Below are 27,540 nucleotides of genomic sequence, written 5' to 3'. Positions count from 1 at the left end.
CTTCTGGAGTCATTGCAACTTATATTAAGAAATAATGGTCTGTAATGGTTAAACAGCTACTCAAGAAGACCTAGGTACTTGCCCAAGTAGATGAAAACCCTCTGGCATTCGAGAGCCAGTATGCAGGCTGGATTTCAATTTTTCTTGAGCCCCTGCACTGTGTTACATTGGTGCCGTAAACAAACTGTACAACCATATGAGGCAACTCTGTGGTTAATGGGATTTGGAGTCAGATGATAATTTCTCTATGTGCAGGCACAGAAAGTTTTACTTAACTTTCTACACCTAAAATACTTAGAAACCATAGTCATCCATATTGATATTTTATATCATCTCAACTTCTCTTGCCCACACTTGACCTACTGTTGCAATTATTTTACATTTCCTTGGCTCTGTTTTCATTTATATTTAATTCCAGAAACCACATCCAGTCTTTGCAGAATGAAGTAGAGCATAAAGAAGTAGAGATGTACACACGCGTCTCTAAAATCAGCCGTGCCTAGGCAAAGCAGCTTGCACTTAAACACCCAATACATTTTTCATGATTGTGGTGAAGTGAAGTAAACTAACCCGTTTTTACATCCTTCAAAATGAGGTGGATAGGAATGCTTTCAGCCCTTTTCAATAGCTTTGATTATCTTGTTTTTGTTAGATCCCTCCTCTTGGTTTGATCATAGTAGTTACTGTATTTCTTTCTATAAGTTGGTCTGCAAAGGGTAGGGCTTGCAGACCATTGGAAAGTTGTGACGGCTGTGAGTCATATTGCTGAAGGTGGAACGCTGAAGCCAGACTATCTATGTGAAGGCACAAGCTGCTGTTATATACAACAGAGTGAACTGAGCATCAGTCAGAAAAAAGTCTATGTTTGCAGAAATACAGATCCAAGACAAAGACAGGATGGGCACTGCTGGAAAAGTAAGTGGAACATTTCTGTCCTCTCCTCATCATGACCTAATGATGTGAGGCTGACACTTAGAACTTTGAATCCATTAAAGTAATTAAACACTTGGAGATATTCCTTGAGGAATGAAATGCTTGGTGAGCAGGCATACAGTGAGGGAAACACTGGATATGGTGTTTCAGAGAATGTCAGTGGAAGCAGGGGTAAGTTGGAAATAGCATATCCAATGTCAGCAAGACATTGGTGGAAAATAGAGAAATTGATTTATATTGGCATTATTCATAATTTGATTTCAGGATAGCTGGGCAATTGCTCCAGGAAGCCAAATGTTTCCACAAGGACACTTCAATCGTCTCAGTAGCATGTGCTGCACTCGCTGCAGTAGTTCAATGGGAGACCAGGGTCTCATGCCCAGATGTTGGAAGAAACGTTCCTGCCATTAAGAATGGAAAATGCTAATTCTGGGATGCAAAATGGCCAAGAAAGTGTCATGAATTTTAGGTTTCTTACAAATGTAATTTTTATCAAAATATATATTTAAAAATTCTTTAAAATCAAGACTATATTATTGGTAAAGTATGTTTATTGTTCTAAAAACAACAGAGTTAGCAGAGTTGGTATTAACTTTAGAAACAGCTTTGCTTTGTTTTTTTTATTTGAAAATAGGTCAGTATATTTCCTTACTTTAAATGGGTACATAATTGCTTAAAGGACTAAATTTTTTTGTTTGTTTTGTTTTAACTTGAACAATTTTGCATTTAGCTTGCTTAAGGTTTTGGAAAAATAAAGATGACATGAGAAGTCTGGGTAATGTGACAAGTCAGGAGACTCTATGATGTTAGAATTTGAAATAAGTTTTACTAGAATTGGATAGAACTGGAATAAAACCATCCTAATTTGGGTCAGAAATCCAGCAAAACTAGATTACTTGGGAAGTTAATTTTGCACTACAGAAGCTAGCAACTCTACCCATGGATATTAATGAATCTTAGAACTGAAAGGAATCTTAAAAATTTGCAACTTTAACCACCCAACAGATGCTTCAGGTCTGGTCACACTATTTCTAGGAAGTCGATATTCATCCACTGTAAGAACATTTCTGATGATGGAGAAAGTAGCCTCAAGGCAGCACTTTCCAATTAATAATACAGTATATAATATATAAAGAGTATAAAAGCTATATGATTTTGATATATGGTCATGCAATAGTGTGGTTTGCCTAAGGATTATATATTTCCCAACTTTCTGTAGTGTTCCAGCGTAGCTCTTGAAAGGAGTTTCCCTTTACATTGGGATTGATTTTTTCTCTTTATAATAAATGTTTTCTTTTTCATTAAAAAAGTAAAAGATAACTGTATTAGTTTCCTAGGGCTTCCATAACAAAATATCACAGACTGGGTGGCTTAAACAGCAGAAATTTGTTTTCTTGTACATCTGAAGGCTGCAATTCTGAGATTAAGGTGTCATCAGGGTTGGTTTCTTCTGAGGCCTGTGTCCTTGGCTTGTGGATGACCCTCTTCTCGCTGTCTTCACATGATCTTCCCTTTTCCTAATCTCCCCTTCTAATAAAGACACCAGCCATATTGGATCAGGTTCCACCCTGATTACCACTTCTTGAAAGACCCCATCTCCAAATACAGTCACCTTCTGAGGTACGGGGGGTTAGGACTTCAACATACGATTTTGGAGGGAGACACAATTCATCCCATACCAATGATTATTCTAGAAAATTTGGAAGGTCAGAAAATATGAAGGAAAAAAATCAATCATAATATCACATCCCCAAACTGCCATTTTTGTGTGTGTGTTTCCTTCTATTTTTCCATCCATAGTTTATGTAGCTGTACTCATACAATATACAAATATTTTATCCTATTTTTCCATCTTAAACATTTTTCAATTTATAACAATTTATAAACATTTTTAAATGTCTAATTTCTGCATTTACCACAATTTATTTCATCATTCCTCTATTATTATTTATGTATTTTCCTTTATAAATAGTGCTGTGATGACATCTGCTATATAGAGAGGTTTTTCTAAAATTAATATTTCTTCGAGGTAGCCTTTAAAAATGGAATTACATGGGTAAACATGCCACAACATCCTTAAATATCTTGATGTACCATGCAAATTACTTTCTAAAGGGTTGACATAGGTAAGATGGCCCATTTTACCATTTATCTGACAATACTGTGCATTCTCATTAAGTTCTCATTAAGTAAAAAGTCGTTATCAGAGCATGGTGGCTTGTGCCTGTAGTCCCAGCTAACTGGGGAGGCTGAGATGGGAAGATCACTTGAGCCCAGGAGCTAGAGTACAATCTGGGCAACAGAGTGTGATATTGTCTTAAAATTTTTTTTTAAAATTCATTACAGACTTGATAGGCAGAGAATTGTATCTCATTTTTATTTTTTTTAAAAGGCATTTTTATGAGTGAGAACAAACATGTCACAATCTATTCATTAATCTGTTGCAGTTTTTTCCATAGGCCCTTTGCCTGCTATGTATCTCCCAGGATGTAAGTGTGGTATGTGGAAGTGGGAAGGAGTGTTAGGAGTGAAGTTGTTAACACTTCCTCTGTAAATTTGAGTAAGCATTGTATTTATCAAATGTGGTAACTTTTATCTATTTTGCTTTAATATTTTCCCTCAGTACTATTTGATGTCAATGTGGAAAATTTACTATTTCTCAACACACAAAATTTTAATTCTTAGAAGCTGTTTCCTTTATGACTTTTTTTAACTTTTATTTTAGGTTCAGGGGTACATGTGCAGGTTTGCTACATAGGCAAATTGTGTATCATGGGGTTTGGTGTACAAATTATTTTGTCACCCAGATATAATAAGCATGGTACCTAATTGGTGGTTTTTTCATCCTTACCCTCCCTCCACCTTCCACCCTCAAATGGGCCCTGGTGTCCATTGTTCTTTTCTTTGTGTCCATAGGTACTCAATATTTAGCTTCCACTTATAAGTGAGAACATGTAGTATTTAGTTTTCTGTTTCTGCATTCGTTTGCTCAGGATAATGGCCTCCAGCTCCTTCCATGTCCCTGCAAAGAATATGATCTTATTTTTTTATGGCTGCATAGTATTCTGTGGCAAATATGTACCACATTTTCTTTATCTAGTCTAGCATTAATGGGCGCTTAGGTTAATTCCATGTCTTTGCTATTGTGAATAGTGCTTCCGTGAACATACGCATGCATGTGTCTTTATGGTAGGATGATTTATATTCCTTTGGGTATATACCCAATAATGGGATTGCTGGGTCAAATGTTAATCCTGTTTTAAGTTCTTTGAGAAATGGCCAGACTGCTTTCCACAGTGGCTGAACTAATTAACCTTCCCACCAGCAGTGCATAAGTATTCCCTTTTCGTTCCAACCTCACCAGTTTGTTTTTTGACTTTTTAGCAATAGTCATTCTGACTGGTATGAGATAGTACCTCATTGCGGTTTTGATTTGCATTTCTCTAATGATTAGTGATGTTGAGTATTTTTTCATATGCTCGTTGGCCATATGTATGTTTCGTTTTGAAAAATGTCTGTTCATATCCTTTGCCCAGTTTTTTATGGCGTTGTTTGTTTTTTGCTTATTATTTTGTTTAAGTTCCTTATAGATGCCAGATATTAGACCTTTGTTAGATGCATAGTTTGCAAATATTTTCTCCACTTCTGTAGGTTGTCTGTGTACTCTGTTGATAGTTTCTCTTGCTGTGCAGAAGCCCTTTAGTTAAATTAGGCCCCTTTTGTCAATTTTTGTTTTTGTTGCCATTGCTTTTGGCATCTTTGTCATTAAGTCTTTACCAGGTCCTATGTTCAGAATGGTATTCCCTAGGTTATCTTCCAGGGTTTTTAGAGTTTTGGGTTTTAGATTTAAGTCACATCTTAAGTTAATTTTTATGTATGATATAAGGAAGGGGTCTAGCTTCAATCTTCTGCATATGGCTAGCCAGTTACTCAGCACCATTTATTAAGTAGAGCATTCTTTCCCCATGGCTTGTCCTTTGTTATTTTTTCGGTCACTCTTAAGCATAAAAGTTACTCCATGCTCAGTATGATCAATATTTACATCTTCACTGATTGATAAAATAGTTTGACTTTAAAAATAAATCTTGGGCCAGGCACAGTGGCTCACACCTGTAATCCCAGCTCTCTGGGAGGCCGAGGAGGGCAGATAACAAGGTCAGGAGATCGAGACTATGCTGGCCAACATGGTGAAACCCTGTCTCTACTAAAATACAAAAACATATTAGCTGGGCGTGGTGGCACACACCTGTAGTCTCAGCTACTCGGGTGGCTGAGGCAGGGGACTTGCTGAACCTGGGAGGCAGAGGTTGCAGTGAGCCCAGATTGCGCCACTACACTCCAGCCCAGCGACAGAGCAAGATTGCGTCTAAAAAAAAATAATAAAAAAATAAAAATCTTAACAATGAATCCAGCTTGAATTTGTTTGGGAATGTGGTGTGAGATTTCTAACTTCAACATTGGGCCATATTACACTGTAACCCATAACATTTTCATTAGTAAGGCAGAGGGTAAATATTAAATTGAGCTACTGATGGCTTTCAGCCGCCCATCTGTTACCAGTGTATCATTTTTCACATTTAACGTTTTTACAAAAGAGCCACTTAAGAATCCATAAGAGCTCTCTAGGACTGTTGTGTTTGTTGACAAGTTGAAGGTAACTTATTTTGCATCTGAACAAATTAATTAAAATATTTTATAGGAGTCCTAGACAGATTTGGAGGTAGGAAGGTGGAAACAATTTCTCTATGTGTGTCTGTCTCTGTCTCTCTCTCTCTGTCATAATTCAATAATCTTAGCAAAACCATTTAATTGAATAACTACAGCAAAACCAGTTGAACAACTGGATGCCAGTCACTGGTATCTCCACACCTAGTGTCCACTACTATAAGATGACAAGCTTTAACCTGCCTATCAAGCCCTACCAGGTGCAAGAACTGGGCTAGGTGCAAAAGGGATGCAGAGATGCAGACACAAATTCAATCATCCAGGAACTCACAGTCATAATCTGTATGCTTCATGATGTTCATGGTTCCCTTCATCCTTACCATGCTAATAGTCTAATTTCTTCACCATTGCTATATGATTATATGCAGCTATTAAATACTGGTTTAAATTCTTACAGACAAGTCAGCAGCATTTTCTGTTTTATAAATTTGTCTCTTGTGAATAAGCGATACACAGAGGACAATTTTGTTAATCTATTAGATTTGAAATTGTAACAAAATAACCTATTTTTGGGTGGGGGTATTATGTGAACAGCAAACAAAAATCAATAAGTTGGGAAAAGTACCTCAGGTCTAGTCCAGCTCTGCATGTCATGTGCTAGGTGACCATGGATCCATCATTTAGTCACTCTGGGCTGCATTTCTCATACCTTAAGCAAAGGCACACACAAGATGATTTATAAGGCTTATAATACTAGTGTTTGATGAAAATCATTCTGGAAAACTTAGAATATTATATATGCTCTTCTGTTCATATTTATACTATTCAGGGAGTCTGTATTTAAAGGCATAATTCGGACCCATTATAACACTTGCCTATTTCTTAGGTTATTAAATGCAAAGCAGCTGTGCTTTGGGAGCAGAAGCAACCCTTCTCCATTGAGGAAATAGAAGTTGCCCCACCAAAGACTAAAGAAGTTCGCATTAAGGTAAGCGTGAGCCCTAGAGAACTTAAGCCAAAAGCGTTATCAAACTTATATTGAATATAGCACTGTTGTGAGGCTGGATTCTTAAATAAGGAGATGCTTCCCATGTTTGGAGTATTAATTCCTTTACTGGCTCTTGTATATTGTTAAGGATCTGGTTGTACTCGATGTGAAATTAATGAGTTCATTATCCTTTTAAAAAACAACAGTGCTAACATGCTTTATTATACCTTTGATTTGTTGAATTTTTATTCATATAGTGTCTAATTAAAAATGGTTAATAATCATAGCTAAAGACTTCTTTTAAAATCTTCTGGGAGTCAGATTGTTTTGAGGTTACTTTTTGCAAAGAATGAGGAACTCACTTGTGCCTGGAGAAATGACAACTTCGTGGAACATTTTCCTCCCTTTCTTTGGACAGAGCTTAACCTTGGCTTTGGACACCAGTTGTTGAGTAGGCATTGCTACCAATCTTTCTTTGACCCTCTTACTGTTATCTGAGCACAACAGTAGCAGGAAGATTTTGCTCTTTGCTTACCTTCTTGCATGCCATTTCCTCTGTTCTTTGTTAAGAGAGCCCAATAAGGGCCTAGCTATAAAAATCTACTTTGGGGCCATCACATGGTAACATCTGTATTCTGGTTCCCTCACAAGAGCACCAATTTACTACCGACAGGCACCAAGATTCAACCTAGGGTATAAGGGAGCAATATTATAAGTTCCATCAGAGAGGGATCTTGTCTGATGGTTGATTTTTGGCTCAGAATAGTCTAAGAATAAATGTTGTTATATTAGGCAAAGATATTGATTAAACAATTATAATTTCTTCAAGAAGTTAAATATTCTCCCAACAGTGAAATGATCAGTTTGTTGATTGGTGCAATGTTTTTGTCTTTGAACACAGATTTTGGCCACAGGAATCTGTCGCACAGATGACCATGTGATAAAAGGAACAATGGTGTCCAAGTTTCCAGTGATTGTGGGACATGAGGCAACTGGGATTGTAGAGAGCATTGGAGAAGGAGTGACTACAGTGAAACCAGGTATATGCAGGTGTCAAACCACAAGTTTGAAATAATTAGGCTTTGATTAGCCTATCAAAGGAAATAGCACACACTAGGAATTATTAGAGGGATCCTTAACACAATTCAGGGAATTAAAAGGATACAAGAATGGATTTTACTGAGTAATGTTTAATTTGGCAAAACCTCAACCTTTAGAAGGCAAACCTTACGGTGTTTATAAACCTTAGAATATCTTTTTAAAAGTTTTACCTATAATATGGGCTCAATTCACATTTGTTAATTTCATATTTTACCATTAATGAACAGCATCTTATATCATGATTTTTTTCCTGTAGGTGACAAAGTCATCCCTCTCTTTCTGCCACAATGTAGAGAATGCAATGCTTGTCGCAACCCAGATGGCAACCTTTGCATTAGGAGCGAGTAGGTTTCAGTCATTTTTACTTTAATGTTATTTACATTTTTCCTATGCTAATTTTTGAATTGAATTAATTAATACGTGTATTTGATGTATCAAATAGTATTACTGGTCGTGGAGTACTGGCTGATGGCACCACCAGATTTACATGCAAGGGCAAACCAGTCCACCACTTCATGAACACCAGTACATTTACTGAGTACACAGTGGTGGATGAATCTTCTGTTGCTAAGATTGATGATGCAGCTCCTCCTGAGAAAGTCTGTTTAATTGGCTGTGGGTTTTCCACTGGATATGGGGCTGCTGTTAAAACTGGCAAGGTAAGAAACAGGGTAGGCTAGTTTATTTGTTCTTCTTTCCTTTTCTTAAATGATTTCCTTGGAATCTTGAAGGGTTTTGGAAAAAAAAAACAAAACATTTAAAAGAATGTATTGCATATTCAGGCTGCCAAGCAACACAATGCCAAATCAACTAAAAGAAAAATAAAAAATTCAGATTAGAAATTTTATTTCTTTTTTTTACACTTGAGAATATTTATTGACTATATTTGCAAACTGCATCATTTCTCCATCTTTAAAATATACCCCTTCCCCATATGTTAAGTTTGTTAAGATAGAACGATCTCAGTATTTTAGTTACAGCAGAGGGTTTTTGTCAGAGCTTTTACTCCTAGTTTCTTGTCAGCTAAGTAAGATTTATTGTATAACTACAAAATAGAGTAGTAAGTACATTACCAACTTCTCAGAAAAAAGTACAATTTTGTCAGATCACCTGTTATAGATAATATAAAGAGCAATAAAGTCATTAATCATTTTGATTACCACCTATAATGCATATCAGAAATAAAATACAGTAGTGTTTGTTGCCTATTATCAGTAATGCTGTTACTGTTCACCAAAACTGATTTCTCAGTATACATTTTTCCATCAACTGTGATGTTAGATAGGATCCCTGGAATTTTAAATTAATCACATGAAATTTCACAAGTAAATTGGAGTTCAAGGAATTAAGAATCTTTGACCTCTTATTATTTTGAGATACATCCCATCAATACCTAGTTTATTGAGAGTTTTTAGCATGAAGGTCGTTGTTGAATTTTGTCAAAGGCCTTTTCTGCATCTATTGAGATAATCATGTGGTTTTTGTCTTTGGTTCTGTTTATATGCGGATTACATTTATTGATTTGCGTATATTGAACCAGCCTTGCATCCCAGGGATGAAGCCCATTTGATCATGGTGGATAAGCTTTTTGATGTGCTGTCGGATTTGGTTTGCCAGTATTTTATTGAGGATTTTTGCATCAATGTTCATCAAGGATATTGGTCTAAAATTATCTTTTTTTGTTGTGTCTCTGCCAGGCTTTGGTATTAGGATGATGTTGTCCTCATAAAATGAGTTAGGAAGGATTCCCTGTTTTTCAATTGATTGGAATAGTTTCAGAAGGAATGGTACCAGTTCCTCCTTGTACCTCTGGTAGAATTCGGCTGTGAATCCATCTGGTCCTGGACTCTTTTTGGTTGGTAAGCTATTGATTATTGCCGCAATTTCAGATCCTGTTATTGGTCTATTCAGAGATTCAACTTCTTCCTGGTTTAGTCTTGGGAGAGTGTATGTGTCGAGGAATTTATCCATTTCTTCTAGATTTTCTAGTTTATTTGCATAGAGGTGTTTGTAGTATTCTCTGATGGTAGTTTGTATTTCTGTGGGATTGGTGGTGATATCCCCTTTATCATTTTTTATTGCATCTATTTGATTCTCCTCTCTTTTTTTCTTTCTTAGTCTTGCTAGCAGTCTATCAATTTTGTTGATCCTTTCAAAAAACCAGCTCCAGGATTCATTAATTTTTTGAAGGGTTTTTTGTGTCTCTATTTCCTTCAGTTGTGCTCTGATTTTAGTTATTTCTTGCCTTCTGCTAGCTTTTGAATGTGTTTGCTCTTGCTTTTCTAGTTCTTTTAGTTGTGATGTTAGGGTGTCAATTTTGGATCTTTCCTGCTTTCTCTTGTGGGCATTTAGTGCTATAAATTTCCCTCTATACACTGCTTTGAAAGTGTCCCAGAGATTCTGGTATGTTCTGTCTTTGTTCTCATTGGTTTCAAAGAACATCTTTATTTCTGCCTTCATTTCGTTATGTACCCAGTAGTCATTCAGGAGCAGGTTGTTCAGTTTCCATGTAGTTGAGCAGTTTTGAGTGAGTTTCTTAATCCTGAGTTCTAGTTTGATTGCACTGTGGTCTGAGAGACAGTTTGTTATAATTTGTGTTCCTTTACATTTGTTGAGGAGAGCTTTACTTCCAACTATGTGGTCAATTTTGTAATAGGTGTGGTGTGGTGCTGAAAAAATGTATATTCTGTTGATTTGGGGTGGAGAGTTCTGTAGATGTCTATTAGGTCCACTTGGTGCAGAGCTGAGTTCAATTCCTGGATATCCTTCTTAACTTTCTGTCTCGTTGATCTGTCTAATGTTGACAGTGGGGTGTTAAAGTATCCCATTATTATTGTGTGAGAGTCTAAGTCTCTTTGTAGGTCACTCAGGACTTGCTTTATGAATCTGGGTGTTCCTGTATTGGGTGCATATATATTTAGGCTAGTTAGCTCTTCTTGTTGAATTGATCCCTTTACCATTAAGTAATGGCCTTCTTTGCCTCTTTTGATCTTTGTTGGTTTAAAGTCTGTTTTATCAGAGACTAGGATTGCAACCCCTGCCTTTTTTTGTTTTCCATTTGCTTGGTAGATCTTCCTCTATCCTTTTATTTTGAGCCTATGTGTGTCTCTGCACATGAGATGGGTTTCCTGAATACAGCACACTGATGGGTCTCAACTCTTTATCCAATTTGCCAGTCTGTGTCTTTTAATTGGAGCATTTAATCCATTTACATTTAAAGTTAATATTGTTATGTGTGAATTTGATCCTGTCATTATGATGTTAGCTGGTTATTTTGCTCATTAGTTGATGCAGTTTCTTCCTAGTCTCGACGGTCTTTACATTTTGGCATGACTTTGCAGCAGCTGGTACCAGTTGTTCCTTTCCATGTTTAGTTCTTCCTTCAGGAGCTCTTTTAGGGCAGGCCTGGTGCTATCTATGACAAATCCACAGCCAATGTCATACTGAATGGGCAAAAACTGGAAGCATTCCCTTTGAAAACTGGCACAAGACAGGGATGCCCTCTCTCACCACTCCTATTCAACATAGTGTTGGAAGTTCTGGCCAGGGCAATTGGGCAGGAGAAGGAAATAAAGGGTATTCAATTAGGAAAAGAGGAAGTCAAATTGTCCCTGTTTGCAGATGACATGATTGTATATCTAGAAAACCCCATTGTCTCAGCCCAAAATCTCCTTAAGCTGATAAGCAACTTCAGCAAAGTCTCAGGATACAAAATCAATGTACAAAAATCACAAGCATCCTTACACACCAATAACAGACAGAGAGCCAAATCTTGAGGGAGCTCCCATTCACAATTGCTTCAAAGAGAATGAAATACCTAGGAATCCAACTTACAAGGGATGTGAAGGTCCTCTTCAAGGAGAACTACAAACCACTGCTCAAGGAAATAAAAGAGGATACAAAGAAATGGAAGAATATTCCATGCTCATGGGTAGGAAGAATCAATATCGTGAAAATGGCCATACTGCCCAAAGTAATTTATAGATTCAATGCCATCCCCATCAAGCTACCAATGCCTTTCTTCACAGAATTGGAAAAAACTACTTTAAAGTTCATATGGAACCAAAAAAGAGCCCGCATCACCAAGTCAATCCTAAGCCAAAAGAACAAAGTTTGAGGCATCATGCTACGTGACTTCAAACTATACTACAAGGCTACAGTAACCAAAACAGCATGGTACTGGTACTAAAACAGAGATATAGATCAATGGAACAGATCAGAGCCCTCAGAAATAACCCCACATATCTACAACTATCTGATCTTTGACAAACCTGAGAAAAACAAGAAATAGGGAAAGGATTCCCTATTTAATAAATGGTGCTGGGAAAACTGGCTGGCCATATGTAGAAAGCTGAAACTGGATCCCTTCCCTACCCCTTATACAAAAATTAATTCAAGATGGATTAAAGACTTCAATGTTAGACCTAAAACCATAAAAACCCTAGAAGGAAACCTAGGCATTACCATTCAGGACATAGGCATGGGCAAGGACTTCATGTCTAAAACACCAAAAGCAATGGCAACGATAGACAAAATTGACAAATGGGATGTAATTAAACTAAAGAGCTTCTGCACAGCAAAAGAAACTACCATCAGAGTGAACAGACAACCTACAAAATGGGAGAAAATTTTTGCAACCTACTCATCTGACAAAGGGCTAATATCCAGAATCTACAATGAACTCCAACAAATTTACAAGAAAAAAAAAACAACCCCATCAAAAAGTGGGCAAAGGACATGAACAGACACTTCTCAAAAGAAGACATTTATGCAGCCAAAAAACACGTGAAAAAATGCTCATCATCACTGGCCATCAGAGAAATGCAAATCAAAACCACAATAAGATACCATCTCACACCAGTTAGAATGGTGATCATCAAAAAGTCAGGAAACAACAGATGCTGGAGAGGATTTGGAGAAATAGGAACACTTTTACACTGTTGGTGGGACTGTAAACTAGTTCAACCATTGTGGAAGTCAGTGTGGCGATTCCTCAGGGATCTAGAACTAGAAATACCATTTGACCCAGCCATCCCATTACTGGATATATAACCAAAAGATTATAAATCATGCTGCTATAAAGACACATGCACTCGTATGTGTATTGTGGCACTATTCACAATAGCAAAGACTTGGAACCAATCCAAATGTCCAACAATGATAGACTGGATTAAGAAAATGTGGCACATATACACCATGGAATACTATGCAGCCATAAAAATTGATGAGTTCATGTCCTTTGTAGGGACATGGATGAAGCTGGAAACCATCATTCTCAGCAAACTATCACAAGGACAAAAAACCAAACACCGCATGTTCTCACTCATAGATAGGAATTGAACAATGAGAACACATGGACACAGGAAGGGGAACATCTCACCACTCTGGGGACTGTTGTGGGCTGGGGGCAGTGGGGAGGGATAGCATTAGGAGATATACCTAATGCTAAATGACGAGTTAATGGGTGCAGCACAGCAGCATGGCACATGTATACATATGTAACTAACCTGCACATTGTGCACATGTACCCTAAAACAAAGTATAATAATAATAATAAATAAATAAAATAGATCTATTTTATTAGGAAAAAAAATAAAATAGGTCTATTTTATTAGAAAAAAAAAGAATCTTTGACCTAATGCATTATTAAAAGAAAAACCTTTATCAAGAAATACAATTGAAAATGAAATTTCTAGATTTAATTTTTGTTTCTTCCACATCTCCTTCAGATTCAAATTTCCAAAATTTATATTTGTATCTAAATTTATTTACAAATGACTCAGAGTTATGATTTTTTATTTCTTCTATTAAAAAATGGGATATATGTGCAGAACGTGCAGGTTTGTTACACAGGTATACGTGTGCCATGGTGGTTTGCTGCATCTATTGACTCGTCCTCTAAGTTCCCTCCCCTCACCCCCCACCTCCTAACAGGCCCTGATGTGTGTTGTTCCCCTCTCTGTGTCCATGTGTTCTCATTGTTCAACTCCCACTTATGAGTGAGAACATGTGGTGTTTGGTTTTCTGTTCTTGTGTTAGTTTGCTGAGAATGATGGCTTCCAGCTTCTTCCACGTCCCTGCAAAGGACATGATCTCATTTATTTTTATGGCTACATAATATTCCATGGTGTATATGTACTACATTTTCTTTATCCAGTATTTCATTGATGGCCATTTGGGTTAGTTCCAAGTCTTTGCTATTGTAAATAGTGCTGCAATAAACATACGTGTGCATGTGTCTTTACAGTGGAATGATTTATATTCTTTTGGGTGTATACCCAGTAATGGGATGGCTGGGTCAAATGATATTTCTGGTTCTAGATCCTTGAGGAATTGCCATACTGTCTTCCACAATGGTTGAACTAATTTATATTCTCACCAACAGTGTAAAAGTGTTCTTATTTCTCCATAGCCTCACCAGCATCGATTGTTTCCTGACTTTTTAATAATCGCCATTCTGACTAGCATGAGATGGTATCTCATGGTGGTTTTGATTTGCATTTCTCTAATGATCAGTGATGTTGAGCTTTTTTCATATGTTTATTTGCCACATAAATGTCTTCTTTTGAGAAGTGTCTGTTCATATCCTGTGACCACTTTTGGATGGGGTTCTTCATTTTTTTTCTTGTATATTTGTTTAAGCTCCTTGTAAATTCTGCATATTAGACCTTTGTCAGATGGGTAGATCACAAAAATCTCCTCCCATTCTGTAAGTTGCCTGTTCACTCTGATGATAGTTTCTTTTGCTGTGCAGAAGCTCTTTAGTTTAATTAGATCCCATTTGTCAAGTTTGGCTTTTGTTGCAATTGTTTTTGGTGTTTTTGTCATGAAGTCTTTGCCCGTGTCTATGTTCTGAATGGTATTGCCTAGGTTTTCTTCTAGGGTTTTTATGGTTTGGGGTTTTACATTTAAGTGTTTAATCCATCTTGAGTTAATTTTTGTGTAAGATGTAAGGAAGTGGTCCAGTTTGAGTTTTCTGCATATGGCTAGCCAGTTTTCCTAGCATCATTTATTAAATAGGGAATCCTTTCCCCATTGTTTGTTTTTGTCAGATTTGTTGAAGAGCAAATGATTGTAGATGTGTGGTGTTATTTCTGAGGCCTCTGTTCTGTTCCATTGGTCTATATATCTGTTTTGGTACCAGTACCATGCTGTTTTTGTTACTGTAGCCTTGTAGTATAGTTTGAAGGCAGGTAGCATGATGCCTCCAGCTTTGTTCTTTTGGCTTAGGATTGTCTTGGCTATATGGGCTCTTTTTTGGTTCTAGATGAAATTTAAAGTAGTTTTTTTCTAATTCTGTGAAGAAAGTAAATGGTAGCTTGATAGGGATAACATTGAATCTATAAATTACTTTGGGCAGTATGGCCATTTTCACGATATTGATTCTTCCTATCCATGAGCATGGAATTTTTCCATTTGTTGGTGTCCTCTCTTATTTCCTTGAGCAGTGGTTTGTAATTCTCCTTGAAGAGGTCCTTCACATCCCTTGTAAGTTGTATTCCTAGATATTTTATTCTCTTTGAAGCAATTGTGAATGGGAGTTCACTCATGATTTGTGTTTTTAACTGGAGGCCCTTTTCAGGTTTCACTTTTTGACCCTAACCCCTAACATTCCTCTCCACAGGTCAAACCTGGTTCCACTTGCGTCGTCTTTGGCCTGGGAGGAGTTGGCCTGTCAGTCATCATGGGCTGTAAGTCAGCTGGTGCATCTAGGATCATTGGGATTGACCTCAACAAAGACAAATTTGAGAAGGCCATGGCTGTAGGTGCCACTGAGTGTATCAGTCCCAAGGACTCTACCAAACCCATCAGTGAGGTGCTGTCAGAAATGACGGGCAACAACGTGGGATACACCTTTGAAGTTATTGGGCATCTTGAAACCATGGTAAGACCCAAAATTTGAGAAGCCACAAAATACCCAAGTTATTAGATATGCACAAGGTAAATTTAATTTTCTATAACTTTATTAATAGTCAATAATGGAAATATCTCTGCAATAGTCAGTTTTACTCAGGCAAAAACTGATAATCACATAGCAATTTTGCCTAAAATGTCAAACACTTAAGAGCAGGTTCACTGGACCAAAGTTAAATACCATATCATACCACTCTCAGCTGACTAGATGGCAAGGTAGTCAACCCTTCTAGATAATTGTTTTAAGTATGATCTTCCTTGTATATGTAGATTTCTTGGCGAAAGCAATTCTGTCTCTTGGATGTCAGCAAAGTAAGCATCAGAAGGTGACTGAGGAGAGGTGAAAAGGGATTATTCCAAATGTTGTGGTCTCTTCCCCCAAATCTGTGATCCATCGACCTTCTCACTCTTTACATCTGAGCTTTGTTTGCCCTCATCTGAATTCCCTTAGAATATGAACCTTCAATTTTCTAACCATGCCTCCTGTATGGTAGCCCACAGCACCAGACCTTCAGTTAGACCTGTAAAACAGATCCGAGATTCCTGGAACCAGAAAGCTCCAGCCTGGCATAGCGTAAGGAGACTTGGAAAAATGGAATAAAGCCACTTTTGCTCAAGATTGAGTGGCAGATTAACTCACCTTAATGCTTTTGGTAATTTAAGAATAAATAGTCCTTAATTTATCATTGCTGTCATATTTCTTTCCTAGTGAATCACTTAGATTTATTTCATATCAACAAATAGCATTCTAGGTCATAAGTTTATGAAGCCATATGTGATACTGGATATATTATTAGAGCTATTGATTTCCAGTTGCTACTTGATGAAGGCTGGTCTCTAAAAACAATGCCATCTGTTGCTCCAATCTAGCAAGTATTAAATTATTGCTTAATAACTGGATGGGTTAATGACCAGAAAATGTGAGGTTAGTCTCAGAAATGCTCCCAAGAAAAGGGACTCTCTTGCCCCACATTTTAGTATTTTATTTAATTTTAAGACTAAACTTAAAAAAAACTATGCTAAATGATTTGGTATACTTAATTCAATTTAGTTTGGTTCAAATGGCTTTCTAAGGCTTATCTGAAGTGGTGATATTGGTATGAAAATATCACAAGAATTTCCCTTGTATTTTAGTCCATGGTACACTAAAAATGCCACAAACACTGACCACATTGATTGCTGTTTCTGCCTTAAAGGGCAAATGTGTATAGAAATTTAATTAAGGACTAAAGTTGCACAGAAATTTTTTTAAAGCAAGTAAAAAACAAGGTGGCTTAATTTAATTTCATGACTTTGTCATAGTACATAGGTCATTTCAGAGCTTATGTCACACTGTAAGAGACACAGGAAGCAAACGATCTCCTCCGTTTTAAACTCAGATTGATGCCCTGGCATCCTGCCACATGAACTATGGGACCAGCGTGGTAGTAGGAGTTCCTCCATCAGCCAAGATGCTCACCTATGACCCGATGTTGCTCTTCACTGGACGCACATGGAAGGGATGTGTCTTTGGAGGTCAGGAAAGCAAAGCCTCTGGATGGGGAGTGGTGGCTTTCACTCTGGTGCTTGGCAAGTGGGAGAAGCCTGTTTCCTCAGGCCTTTCTTCCAAGAATGAGTATGAAGTGATCTAAAATGGAACTGTGATCATAATAACACAAAAGATAATTCTCCACTCCTCACCTTGATGTAGGACTAATATTGGTGGACGCATTTTTAATATTAGCATCTGCAACTCAAGTTCCCCAAAGGCCTGAATGAGAGACACCAGTAGTGTTTCTATAGGGATGAATTATGTAACAGGAAGTTCTGATTTAATCCATTATTATTAATATACACAAGAATGTGTATTAAAGTGAATTTATTCGATTCATAATAGCACCAACAAAAATCCTGGACCCAAAGCCAAAACCAACAACAACAAAAAAAGGGATTGTCACATTTTATGGGAACAGTTCAGATTCACACTGGAAGGACTTAGATTATCACTCAACAATTAATATTGTTTAGGAGAGATGGAGCCAGGGCCACTCTGCTCAAGGTAGGTGACACAGTGAGTCCTTTTATTTCCCTCTTCACAAAGTCTCGTTTTCTAGTGCCTTCATACAGAGTTGTACTGGGTGCTTTGAAGGTACTCCCAATATTAGAGTCTGCTTTATACAATATAAGAGAATAGTAACTATTCAAGTACTTGTTAAGAGTATAAAAAAGGAGAAAATGATTGTTCTTCACTTAGAGAAGTACATAATGTAGCAAAGGATACAAAAACAAATATAAAAGAAAGAATATAAAAATAAGTGCAGCTATAGATATTATAAAACAAATTATGAGGAGTTTTTTAGCATTTATTCTATGTTAAAAGTTTTACATTAATGTGTTTGAAGTTTATTTTATTTCTCAGTAACTCTCTGAGGAAGCTACTTAATGAATAATAAAACTGAGACTTGGAACTATTAAGTTTTTTGCCCCTATAGCTCTCAAGTTGAGAACTGAGATTTAAAGCTGGTCCATGGGAGAACAAAGTTTTTCCTCTTTCTGCAACATTACTTGGGGCATAAAAAAGCAAGAGGCTAGTTGGTATGGATGAGGTTTTATAGAGAAGGCTTTTTAGGGAAAATGAAACTTGAAGAACAAAACAATAAGAGATATAAGAAGTTGAACCTCCTTGCTTTGACTATTTGTGGGAAGTGGGAAGATTATAGATTATTCAGGAATATTAGAGGTAAAATTCAGTTATTCAGCAAATATTTGTTGAGTGTATACTGAGTACAGGTACCATTGTGTACATAGTGTACCATTCCAGGAGCTAGGAACGGAGAAGAGACAAAACATACCAAGTCCCTGATCTCAGGAAGTGTGAGAATCCTCTCACTTTGGTATAGAGAGACTGACAATAAATAAATGAATGCAGAATATACCATATGGTTACAAGTGCAAAGGATAATAATAAAGGATGGGTAACGGGCAGTGCCAGAAGACTGGGGTGGAGGTGGAGGTGAATGCTATTTTATAAAGTTCAGGGAAGGCCTCCTTGATAAGGTAACATTGGAGCAAAAACATAAATAAGATATTCAGAAATCTTGGGAAAGAATATTCCAGGAAGGAGACGTAGTAAATACAAAAGGGTGTTGGCAAGAACCATAAGAACGGGGAAAAGGTCAGTATGGCTACAACAGAGTGAGGACAGAAGAACAGTCACAGCTGGGGTCAGAGGACCTTAAATTATATGGGGCCTTTGGGCCATTGCAAGGTTTTAGGAGTTTATTCTGAGAGAGAAATAAAACCATAGAGGCTTCTGGGGGAGGTGTCACCTGATCTGACTTCCATTTTAACACTCTCCTTCTGGCTGCTCTATGGGGAATACTCTAAATGGGGCAAAGGGCACAAGCAGGGAGACCATGGAAGAAGTTATTATAATGCTGGAAGGAAAGGATGCTGGCTTGGAGTGATGGGGCTGGTGAGAAGTAGTCAGCTCTTGGATACATTTTGAAGATAGAGTCAACAAAATTTGCCGAAATAGTTATTGTATGGCAAAAAGAGTAGCATCCAAGATTTTGGGGCCTAAGCAACAGGAATCATGTCACCATCATCATTTATTGAGAAGGAAGACTATAGAAGGAATAGATTGGGGGCTAGGGTGGAAGTGGTAGAAACCAGGAGTGGTTTGGGGCAGGTTACACTTGTGCAGGTACCTGTGAGATATCTGAATAAAGATGTCTATAAAATGTAGGCAATTGGCTATGAGTCTGTAGTACAGGTAGAGGTTTAGGATGGGTATAGAAACCTAAGTATTTTAAGAGGAGTATATCGAAAGCCACAAGACCAGAGGAGGTCACCCTAGAAGTAAATGTAGATAAAGAGGAGAAATGGACCAAGGACCAAGCCCTAGGAATCCTTGGAGTTAGAGGTCTGGGAGATGTAGAGGACCCAGCAAAGATCTGTGGAAGAAGTAACTAGTGAGCAAGTAAAGTGACAATGATGATGACGATGTAGTATCTAGAAGCTAAGGGAACAGAGTGTTTCAGAAAAGGGGAGCCACCAACAGTATCAATTATACCTAACAGTTCATATAAGAGGAGGACTGAGAAATGACCCCTGTCTGGGTCAAAATGGAGCTCAAAGATGACCTTGATGATAGCCATTACAGGACAGTGCTGGGGGCAAGAGCGTAATCAGAGTGGGCTCAGAGAGGATGAGAGGAAAGGAACAGGATCCAGAAACAGTGAACTGAAGACAATTCTTTCTGTAAAGTAAAGAAGTTTCTGTGCAATAGAAGCAAAGATATGGGGTGACTGGAAGGAGATGTGGGTATCAGAAGAGTTTTTTTAACCTTTGTTTCTTTTTAATTTAATTTAATTTAATTTTTATTTTACTTTAAGTTCTGGGATACATGTGCAGAACGTGCAGGTTCGTTACATTGGAATACAAGTGCCATGGTGGTTTGCTGCACCCATCAACCCATCATCTAGGTTTTAATCCCCGCATGCATTAGGTATTTGTCTTAATGCTCTCCCTCCCCTTGCCTGCCACCCACCGACAGGCCCTGGTATGTGTCATTACCCTCCCTGTGTCCATGTGTTCTCATTGTTCAACTCCCACTTATGAGTGAGAACGTGCGGTGTTTGGTTTTTTGTTCCTGTGTTAGTTTGCTGAGAATGATGGTTTCCAGCTTCATCCATGTCCCTGCAAAGGACATGAACTCATTCTTTTTTATGGCTGCATAACTTTTGTTTCTTATGCTGGGACAAATACAGCTTATTTGTACACTGCTGGGAATGATCTAACACAGGGAAAGTCATAGTGCAGGAAAGAGAAGGAATGAATATAACATAATAAAAGATAAGGATTATTTAGTAATGTCTAAAGAGAAAATGTGTGCTTATTTACAGGTTTGAAAAGCAGAGATGATGTCCCAAAACTAGTGACTGAGTTCCTGGCAAAGAAATTTGACCTGGACCAGTTGATAACTCATGTTTTACCATTTAAAAAAATCAGTGAAGGATTTGAGCTGCTCAATTCAGGACAAAGGTAACTGTTTCTTATGATGATCTTGTCTCTTCTCCACAGGCTACTTTTAAAATTTAGTACTTATAAATGTGCCTGTTTTCTTCATATTTTATTTCTAATTATTTAATCTAGCCAGATTGATACAGCTAATTACTTCTCTTTACCCACTGCATTAGTGTATTTTCATACTGCTATAAAAAAAAAAACTGCCCGAGACTGGGTCATTTATAAAGCAAACAGATTCAATTGACTCACAGTTCAGCATGGCTGGGGGCTTCAGGAAACTTATAATCATGGTGGAAGGCAAAGAGGAAGCAAGGCACCTTCTTCACAGGCTGCAGGAAGGAGAAGTGTCGAGCAAAGTGGGAAGAGCCCCTTACAAAACCATCAGATCTTGTGAAAACTCACTCACTATCATGAGAACAGCATGAGGGAAACTGCCCCATGATTCAATTACCTCCACCTGGTCTCTCCCTTGACATGTAGGGATTATAGGGATTATAATTCAAGATGAGATTTGGGTGGGGACACAAAATCTAACCATATCACCAACTTAGTATGCCATTGTACTATATTAATCAATTTTTTAAAATCTTTTGGATGTTGTTTACCTAGTTGATTTCATTGTGGCTATTTTTATTTCATCATAAAGCTGCTAGTTATTTCAAGTAGGCCACAAAATTTCCTTATTTTACAGTTTTCAAAATGCTTTCTCAAATGTGCATTATTCAGATCCCTGTAAGCCAGGTATTATTTTTACCATTTTTAGATGAAGACCAAGGTTGTGAAAGCAAATAAATAACTGGCCAAACCTCCTGGGGTAGTGCCAGGATATAAACTAATTGCAAAACTTGTGCTCTTTTGACCATATAACAAACTTCTCTGACAGAGCTTGGCAAGCTTTGGGTAAACATGGGTGTGATGATTACTACTCTTGTTGCTTCTGAGGCAACATAGAGGTCAAGTATGAATTCATGCAAATTTTATCTACAACATCTACCTCATGGAGGTCTCAAACAGCAATCAAAAAGCCTGTCTACAAGATGAAATGACTTTCACTCATTGGGCCTATAAATAATTATTGAGCTTCCACTATGTGCCAAGGACTTGGATTTCATTAGTAAAAGGAACTGTATATAGAGATCCAAATTTTTACTATTTTTTTTTTTTTACCTGAGAGCTTTTTCAATGTTGTGTCTTGTCTCCACATTTGGTCTAGCCTACAGGATCATCATATTATGAACATACATTTTTTTAAGCAAGTAAACAATGGAATTTTGTAAGAAAAACTGTCAGAACCACTCAGTACTACTTTACTCAGATAAGCAAAACTAACAGCTTAGTATGGCCTGCTTGGAAAATAATTACTATTTGTTTTCCAAAGAAACATAAATTCTGCTTTCAGGAATTTTGCTTCAAATATCACCTTAAAGCAGGGACATCCAAACTAACATTTGTAAACCTAAACTCTTCAATTTCCATCTACTTCCTGCACAGCTCTATTTGAATGTCCCACTTGGAAATATTTTTTCGCCAGTAATTTTTATCTCAGTCATTATATTATGCATTCCTCTTTTATAGATGAGAAGCCATAGCATCATGTCTGACTTCTTTTTCACTCTTGCCTACCACATACAAACCAATTCTAAGCCTTGATGATGCAACCCTTGGTTTCTCCTTCAGAATCCCTCATCTCATTGCCCATGCTCATTGCTTTAATTCAGTCTAATCATTTCTGACATGGACATGGTAGTGAGATAATAGGTTTTCCACCTTCTGTATTAAAATACATTCCAGTTAGTCTTTCACTAAGCTGCCAAGCTCAAGTTTTGCCAAAATGTCAATGTCTTAGCATGGTTTTGAAAGCCTTTATTATTGAACTAAAACCTATTTTGTTTCAACAGTTAAGAATTTGGCATTCATTCTATCACCCTCTGCAGCAGGCTTTTGGGATAAAGTGAGGGAAGTAGGTCTCATCTACTTGCAGGATCTCTTGGGCATCCAGAAATCTAAACATACTGGATTACCTTTCCTGTTCACATGTTCCTAGGCTTGTTCATGCTTTCTCCTCAGCCTGGAAACCACTTCCCTCTTGTTGGCCTACAGAAATTATACTGATGCTTTCAGAATTAGCTCAGATACCCTTATCAGAGTTGCGTAACAAAGAAAACTAATTGTTAAGGACTTTGAGCCCAGAGGATTTCCAATAACAGAATTTACTTGAAGTTTCTATGACAGATAGAAAGGACAATTGTTTAAACTATCCTTTCTTGAAAGATATGAAAACAAGTCATTAAAAACTCTCATTTTACATTTCAGCATTCGAACGGTCCTGACATTTTGAGATCCAAAGTGGCAGGAGGTCTGTGTTGTCATGGTGAACTGGAGTTTCTCTTTTGAGAGTTCCCTCATCTGAAATCATGTATCTGTCTCACAAATACAAGCATAAGTAGAAGATTTGTTGAAGACATAGAACCCTTATAAAGAATTATTAACCTTTATAAACATTTAAAGTCTTGTGAGCACCTGGGAATTAGTATAATAACAATGTTAATATTTTTGATTTACATTTTGTAAGGCTATAATTGTATCTTTTAAGAAAACACACTTGGATTTCTATGTTGAAATGGAGATTTTTAAGAGTTTTAACCAGCTGCTGCAGATATATATCTCAAAACAGATATAGCGTATAAAGATATAGTAAATGCATCTCCTAGAGTAATATTCACTTAACACATTGAAACTATTATTTTTTAGATTTGAATATAAATGTATTTTTTAAACACTTGTTATGAGTTAACTTGGATTACATTTTGAAATCAGTTCATTCCATGATGCATATTACTGGATTAGATTTAGAAAGACAGAAAAGATTAAGGGACGGGCACATTTTTCAACGATTAAGAATCATCATTACATAACTTGGTGAAACTGAAAAAGTATATCATATGGGTACACAAGGCTATTTGCCAGCATATATTAATATTTTAGAAAATATTCCTTTTGTAATACTGAATATAAACATAGAGCTAGAATCATATTATCATATTTATCATAATGTTCAATTTGATACAGTAGAATTGCAAGTCCCTAAGTCCCTATTCACTGTGCTTAGTAGTGACTCCATTTAATAAAAAGTGTTTTTAGTTTTTAACAACTACACTGATGTATCTATATATATCTATAACATGTTAAAAATTCTTAAGAAAATTAAAAATTTATAAAATGTTTTGTGGTGATATATTTTTAAACAGGCATTTTTATGTTGTTATTGAGCTTTTATTTGTTATAAACAAAGTGTTGAAGCGCCTGAAAACATAAAAATACTTTATAAGACATATAAGAAGTTGGGTGGTCATAGCAGAAATTGAGACTTCCAATGTTAGGGCATAATATAGATTGGACACTTCTACCATGGTAAATTGCAAAATGTCCAGGTATTTATGAACCACTTTTACATGATGAATATTTCCCAGTGAAAAGTGGCATGAACTCGAGGAGTAAAATTTCCTTTTTCTTTTACCGGTTTGTCAATCTAGGCTTAATCTAGGTTTAAAAAAAATAGCTGAAAAGTGTAAATAATTATTTTGAAGTATCTTCATCATCAGCTGAGTTTAGCTATGGCAATTCTCAAAACACTACGAATATTTACAGCTTATAAGAATTATATTTTTATGTATACATATATATCTATATTTATGTCAATAAATAGATACATAGATAGATGATAGATAGATAGATAGATAGATAGATAGATAGATAGATGATAGATATAGATAAGTATAGAAAATCTCTATCCAAGAATCATTTGGAGACATTTCCTCTGTCCATTAGCAATATCTGTAGCTAGGATCTCAGAATCCATTAAGGAAGGAAAACTGCCCCCCAAAAAAGCATTTTTAACAAGAAAAATATGTAGAATGGATTAATTCCTTTATGTCTCCTGCCTCAAATTTTGAAAAACATGTAAATAAGGATACTAAAAGTAATATGCAAATATAGGTACATCAAAAGAAATAAATCCAAGAAGGAATAAACACATTTATATTCTCAGATCACAGCTTTTTAAATGAAATCCACTTTATGCTTAGATAAAACTATATTTTGACAAATATGCTGCATATGTGACAATTTTATTTATTTAATATTTATTATGATACTTTGTGGAATCATTCCTCATGTCTGAGCTTGTCATGGCCAAATAATGAACAGAAAGAACTTCTACTATCTTTCTCAGGGTAACCTGCACATGCATAGCATTTTGAGTCATCAGAAAACACTGGTTCTAAGAATAGATCAGGAAATCTGATTATTTTTGCATATTTCTTATTTCTGGTCAATGAAACCACAAAGCATTGTCAAACTGAGTTCTTGAATATAAATCAAAATATAAGTAAGCAATAAATAGCTAGAGGAATGCTAAAAGAAATACCCAGCTTCTTCTTTAAAGAATAGTCTAGACTTCTAATCATTTAACTGATATGTGGAGAACATTCATTGGGCAATCTTTTTTTTTAATTTCAACCAGTATTAAGCACTGAGCTAGGTGTTTGGTATACAGTAATGAATAAAACAGAATAATGAATGCCCTTTGGAGCATATGGTCTAGTAGTGATGGCAGCTCCTCTCTGCTAGGAACTGAACACTCTTCGGGACACCCTGGCTGCAGAAAGGAGTGACCCACTGCAGGTCTCCTCTGAGCTGTTCTATCACTCAATAAAGCTCTTCTTCACCTTGCTCACTCTTCAGTTGTCTGCATACCTCATTCTTCCAGTTCGCAGGACAAGAACTTGGGGCCCACCAAATAGCCGGGCTAAAAGAGCTGTAACACCAACAGAGCTGAAACACGCCCCTTGCTCACCATGTTGTGGGTGACAAGGAGAGAAAAGAGATGGAGAGAAGAGCTGCGACCCTTTGGGGAGCCCAGACCTAGGAGCTCCCTAAGCCAGGGCTGTAACACCCTCTTTGGAACTCTGTGGTTCCTGATGTCTCCAAGCTTCCAGGCACCACTGCATTCTTGGTGTCAGCTGTGGAAGCTGCTTATGGTATGCCTGGTCCAGCCACAGACTTGCAGGAAGCGGGTGCTCATGCCAGCACCTGGAGCTGCCCACCCTGCTGCAGCCAGCATGGCTGGCTGTGTGCAGTGGCCAGACCCCATACTTCCTCACACACCCCTAATCACTCCATGACGGGCTCACCCTTGGCAGGTGTGGGACCCAGACCAGTAGCATGAGCTGAGCATAGCCTGCCAGGCCGAGTGGGCAGAATGAGCCCAGCAGGCCAGAGCAAAACATGAGCAAAGGCGCGACTGGCCACAGAGGTTTCTGGCTGGCAAAGTGACACCCCAAGGATCCTGTAACAGTAGGAGATTTAATAAGTAAATAAACATAAGTATATTACTTCAATTTTTGATAAATGATAAATAAGGCAATGATCAAGGTGCTGTGTTAGAGAGAAAAAAGAGGGGAAACAGGAAGGTATTTCCAGCTTTCCATAAGGTACTTGAAGGCCTCTCTGAGGAAGTAAATTTAAGCTTACACGGAAGGATAAGCTAGAGCCAGTTCTGTGAAGAGAAGAGAAAATTATCTCAGGCAAAGGAAAAACATGGCCAAAGGCCATTAATTTGGGAAAAGCATACCCATTTATTGTTGGGAACTATAAAAGGGCCAGTGTAGCTGGTATTTGCTGCAAAACATTAATGATATTGTTTAGGTTCACGAAGCTGAAAAAGATGCTAAAACCTTGTGGACATTTTTATACATTTACCTCAATAATCAGCTTCCTTATGTATATTTCCCAAAGATAATGTGATTTGATTAGTGCCAAAATTGATATGAAATTATTTTAATTTAGAGGAAGAAAAGGACTATATAGAAATAGCATTCCCAAGAGTACCCTCTTGCCCACGACTTCAACTCCAGTCTCTGCAAAGATTTCTTTCACCAGCAATTTCTTTTTTGTTTCTCATTTCTATTTACATCTAAAATTATTTATATTTTTATCTAATAAGTAACTAACCAAGGCCTCATAAACTAGTTTGTAGTATTCATCTTCTTCATGCATAGGTATTTGTCCATTTTTTTATTCCTTACTCCCTCACAGAGTTAGATTCCCTTCATTAAGGAAAATCTCGATTACCTAGGCCACCAGCTTTAGGTTCCAGTAGTTCTTTCCACCATGTATCTGACTTTGTCTGTTACCCTATAGGGTACAGAAAAGTGACGGATGCCTTCACTGAAAGTCCATTCCGTTTTACATGTAAAGTGTCAGAAGATAAGAATTATGTTCTAAGTTCTTTCTCAAAACAGTACCTAGTATTAATAGAACGTTTTGTGCCCAATGGACACCATGCAAACATTCTTAGCTGATTTAACAATTGAATTGAGAAGATTATGTATTTCTGGCTGTGTCACGTGTCCAGCTCATTAAATGCATTTTCATGTTAGCCAAAGAATTGAGTGAAATAATAAAGCAAGTTTTTGGCAACAGCTCTTTCAGGTAGTCAAATTTTTAATTTTAAATTTGGATTTCTTTTTCTGTTTGGTAAACGAATGAGACTTGCACTTCAGATTCAAGTCAACATTTTAATTAACGTTTACTAGCATTAGGACAAATACCTAATGCATCTGGGACTTAAAAACTAGATGACGGGTTGATAGGTGCAGCAAACCACCATGGCACATGTATACCTATGTAACAAACCTGTACGTACTGCACATGTATCCCAGAACTTAAAGTAAAATTTAAAAAAAAATAAGGCTTACTTGAATTTGCAATGGTATATTTGAAAAAAAATGGATATGTTGTTTTAATTTCACTAGCATTTTACAAATTTCAATGCAAGTTTTGGCAAAGAACCACATAGTTACATAACTACCTGGCATGCATCACTTTAGTACTATTTATTCAGAAAGGCCTTTTATAAAACAAACTTT

At 37.0% G+C, this 27,540-nt stretch overlaps 1 protein-coding gene across 2 annotated transcripts; it reads left to right on the top strand.

Moving 5' to 3' along the window:
* Window positions 1–632: 632 nt before the first annotated feature.
* ADH7 (alcohol dehydrogenase 7 (class IV), mu or sigma polypeptide) lies at window positions 633–23,831 on the top strand. 2 transcript variants are annotated; one of them, XM_003829930.5, is made up of 9 exons: window positions 633–915; window positions 6,485–6,586; window positions 7,488–7,626; window positions 7,944–8,031; window positions 8,130–8,346; window positions 15,312–15,572; window positions 16,981–17,116; window positions 20,488–20,626; window positions 22,925–23,831. In XM_003829930.5, the coding sequence occupies exons 1-9, from the start codon at window positions 862–864 to the stop codon at window positions 22,947–22,949; spliced, it is 1,161 nt and encodes a 386-aa protein (XP_003829978.1). In that variant the 5' UTR covers window positions 633–861; the 3' UTR covers window positions 22,950–23,831. The 2 variants fall into 2 exon arrangements, with proteins under 2 accessions (XP_003829978.1, XP_003829979.3); XM_003829931.5 differs by lacking the exon at window positions 633–915 and adding an exon at window positions 1,027–1,104.
* Window positions 23,832–27,540: the final 3,709 nt, after the last annotated feature.

The sequence above is a fragment of the Pan paniscus genome, chromosome 3 (genome assembly GCF_029289425.2).
Source record: "Pan paniscus chromosome 3, NHGRI_mPanPan1-v2.0_pri, whole genome shotgun sequence".
Lineage (NCBI taxonomy): Eukaryota > Metazoa > Chordata > Mammalia > Primates > Hominidae > Pan > Pan paniscus.
Note: the sequence above shows the minus strand (reverse complement) of the source record. Positions and strands in the feature narration are given on the sequence as shown.

Excerpts from the sequence above, each read along its gene's own strand:
- ADH7 (XM_003829931.5), top strand. The coding sequence starts at position 1,027 with ATGAAATGCTTGGTGAGCAGGCATACAGTGAGGGAAACACTGGATATG. Across the intron at positions 6,587-7,487 it reads CTAAAGAAGTTCGCATTAAG|ATTTTGGCCACAGGAATCTG; the intron begins GTAAGCGTGAGC and ends CTTTGAACACAG. Across the intron at positions 15,573-16,980 it reads TTGGGCATCTTGAAACCATG|ATTGATGCCCTGGCATCCTG; the intron begins GTAAGACCCAAA and ends TTTTAAACTCAG.